The 3,286-nt window shown below is 34.8% G+C and overlaps 2 protein-coding genes across 2 annotated transcripts in view; one reads left to right on the forward strand and one right to left on the reverse strand.

The window, feature by feature from the left end:
• Window positions 1-6: 6 nt before the first annotated feature.
• Window positions 7-747, forward strand: LOTGIDRAFT_172879 (hypothetical protein; the record flags this gene model as incomplete). The annotated part of the gene is made up of 1 exon (XM_009050064.1): window positions 7-747. The coding sequence occupies one exon, from the start codon at window positions 7-9 to the stop codon at window positions 745-747; it is 741 nt and encodes a 246-aa protein (XP_009048312.1).
• Window positions 748-1,439: 692 nt separating this feature from the next.
• LOTGIDRAFT_172880 (hypothetical protein) overlaps window positions 1,440-3,286 on the reverse strand; it is a gene marked incomplete at both ends in the record, with an annotated part of 2,468 nt that continues 621 nt past the window's right edge. Inside the window, 2 exons of the mRNA XM_009050065.1 lie at window positions 1,440-2,092; window positions 2,189-2,752. Of these exons, the coding sequence (XP_009048313.1) occupies window positions 1,440-2,092; window positions 2,189-2,752 (1,217 nt within the window). The remainder of the gene's footprint in view (window positions 2,093-2,188; window positions 2,753-3,286) is intronic.

The following is a 3,286-nucleotide window of genomic DNA, read 5'->3' on the forward strand; positions in this document are numbered from 1 at the left end:
TTTTGGATGAAGAACTTTACAGCCAACTTTGATTCACGCGTTAAAACCTATGAGAAAATTAATGATACTCAATATATTGTTGAAACGGAAATTGAAGAAAAAGAGATTACTACCGAAGACAGTAAATCTAAACGACTAACACCTAGTCATTTGGGATCATTCGTTTTATCTCACAGTAAAAAAATAATGAACAATTTCATTCACGTCATAAATGGATTTTATAAACCCGAAATATACTATACCGACACCGATAGTTTGTACATTTCATCCAAAAATTGGAAAAAACTAAACAGAGCTGGTTTGGTCTCCGAAAAAGACTATTGCAAAGGTAAAAACGATTACGGTGACGGTGGAATTATATGTGGTTTATATTTAGCACCAAAAGTCAAATACAACATCGTTTTGACTTCTGATGGTGTTTTAAAAGAAAAGAAAACGTTTAAAGGTTATTCTAATGATAAGATAAGTGTAGAAGATTACGTTCAGTTAGCAAGCGGACATGATGTGTCGAACGAATTTAATAAACCATGGGAAAAAAGTTTCACTAATGGAGTAGTTATTCCAAATGATAAACAAACTAAAGTTTTTAGAAGTTATTTGAATAATGTTAAAAGAAAACCACCAAACAGTGAAGGAATTATGTATCCTTACAACGACAAAGATGAGTATAGTTTTGACGAAAACTATGAATTTGATGATTTCGATTATCTTTCTAATCAAGAAGAGAATGAAGATTGTTTTAAATGAATTTGAATGACAATTTCTTCGTTGCCAAAGTCTATGAACCTGTTTTTACCGTCTTTGATTTCCAGATTTATATCTTTGATCATGAAAGAATTGACTGGTAAATAGGTCGTTTGAAACGGTTTCTCTATAATTCTGTATCCGATCGGCACCGTAAAAGTCGGTATGCTGTATATGATTTGGCGTTTGTGCTTGTTGAAAAATCCACCGTTGATCAAATTACAGTGAATGTTGATCACGTCGATGTCGTTCTCGATGTTGGCCTTGTGCGGAGCCAATGTCGATTGCGCGTATATTCGTTTATCGAACCCTAGTAACGCATTCAACGAATTTTCTACGTTGAAATCGACTTGACTGTTATTTCTCAAGATCAGTTTTATTTTGTTCAGATTCAAATTACCTTCGAATTCGATATTGTTTTTGCCGTTCACGCTTCCTGCGTATTCGGATAGGTATTCGTTGATGGCTACGTATTCGTAGCTCCCCGGTAGTAAGTTTATGGTTTCGAACGTAACTCCGTTATCCGTCGATATTTTTAGTCGATTGTTTTTTTCGTTGATGTTTCTAATGGAATTGTAAACGGAGAAATACTTTAATCCCAGTTCGTACTGTTTATTGCGATCGATAGTTCATACTCGTAGTCTAGAGACAATTTGATGTCTGGTTTATTCGAGGTGATAACGAACAATTGTTCTTTATTGGACATTTTTAATGACGTTTATATAGTCTTTTGTAGTGATGATTTCTTTCTCCAAAAGTCGTTTTAATATGGCATTGACTTCGTTGAATTGTCTGTCCGATCGATGACCTTCTTTCATGGCCGCTAATATTATTTCTAATCTATTAAGTAATTCTTTATTGTCGTCGGATAAAAACGTTATACCTTGTCCAGATGCCACCATATCATCGAATTCGTCTATTTCTTGTATGATTGGTGGATAATCTTCTGCATAATCGTCTGATTTCTCTTCCTCAATAACTCTTAACAGTTTGATTCTTTGCGCTACGCAGTCGTCAAACAATATTAAGTTCTTTCGATTGCTATCAATATTAGACAAGTCTAGATCATTAACATTTTTCGTCAGAAAAACTTTTATATCCGTTGGATTGAAAGATGGATTCTTTGATTTAATGAAGTTTTCTATGATATCTTTTATTTCCACTTCTTCTTCGTTTTCTTCGTAATATTGAAATATGTCTTGAACGTCTTTCTTTGGTAAATATTCCAAAGCTTTGAGGAATTGATAATACGATTGCTCTGGTGTTGTTGTGTAGATATACAGAGAATCGAAATCTAAAAGGTTTGGTGTTGTCAACATGTTAAAAGTGAGATGAGTTTTCCCAGAACCTGAACTACCGCATATACACATGAGCATTGGGTTATTAGGAAATATTTCCGAATGATTAAATTTCTTGCCCATTTTTATTTATTACATTTTCGTACCAAAAATCACCCCGTTGCCTTTATACTTTGAAAGGAAGATTCCCTCGCCCGAACGTATGTTTTTAAAAAATATGTCGACACCCTTGTGTTTGACCTTCATTTCTCCGGTGTCGATTTTATCTATTAATTTGCTTAATCCCTCTTTAACGGTTTTCTTGGTTTCTTCGCCAAATCTTTGTCCGAATTCTTTAACCGTCCCTAATATATCTCCTATTCCCGAACCACCTCGTGCTTCTCTTTCCATTGCCAAATTGTGTCTACGTTCTTCAGCTTCTTTTACTGCAGCTGCTTTATTTGCGTTGGCAGCTTTGACTGCGGCAGATATTCCTCCAGTAGCTGCACCAGCTGCAGTTAAATCAGCAAAGATTAAAGGTAAGAAAGGTAAAAATCCACCTTTTTTAGTTAAATTCTCATCAATTCTTTCCAAGTCTATATCGTCTCTGACTTTGCAATGTTTGTATTTATCGATAATCTTTTGGGTTATATGCACTTTTTTACCGTTGTAAGTTATTAGAGTCGGCGAATTCGTTTCCATAGCTTCTATTATTTTCATAACTAAAGTTTCTGGTTTCATTTTTAAAGGGTGTTTTTTTATTCAATTCTTATCATTCTTCTATCTGATATTTTAATCAAATGTTTTGCTTCTTCCAGCAATAAACAGTAACCGGTCACATCTCCTTGTGTTTTATCGATGTGAATATTTATGTTCACCCCTGTTTTGAAAAGATCTTCTTGATGAGCTGACAGATCGAAACAAAAGATTGGATGATTGAGTGAAAAATCTGTGTATTCAAACTGAGGCGTATTTCCAAACAATTCGCACATGTTTTTATAGTTTCTGTACAATTCGTTGTAATTTTTTTTGGAAGGATCAATTGTCAAAGGTTGATTGGGATAATTATCGTTGTTCAATCTGACTTGAACTTTGCGAATGATGGGATCTTGAGTATGGTTCAATGCCACTCTGAAAATGTTGTTGTTGTTTGTCTGAGAGTCTGGCAAGTTTTTGAAACCGACCATTAGATATCTCGCTGGTTTGACGGTGTTGGTGATTGGCCACGTGGTGATTCTCCCGTTAAAGTCATGCTACCTACCGTG

This window comes from Lottia gigantea (genome assembly GCF_000327385.1).
Source record: "Lottia gigantea unplaced genomic scaffold LOTGIsca_143, whole genome shotgun sequence".
Classification (NCBI taxonomy): domain Eukaryota; kingdom Metazoa; phylum Mollusca; class Gastropoda; family Lottiidae; genus Lottia; species Lottia gigantea.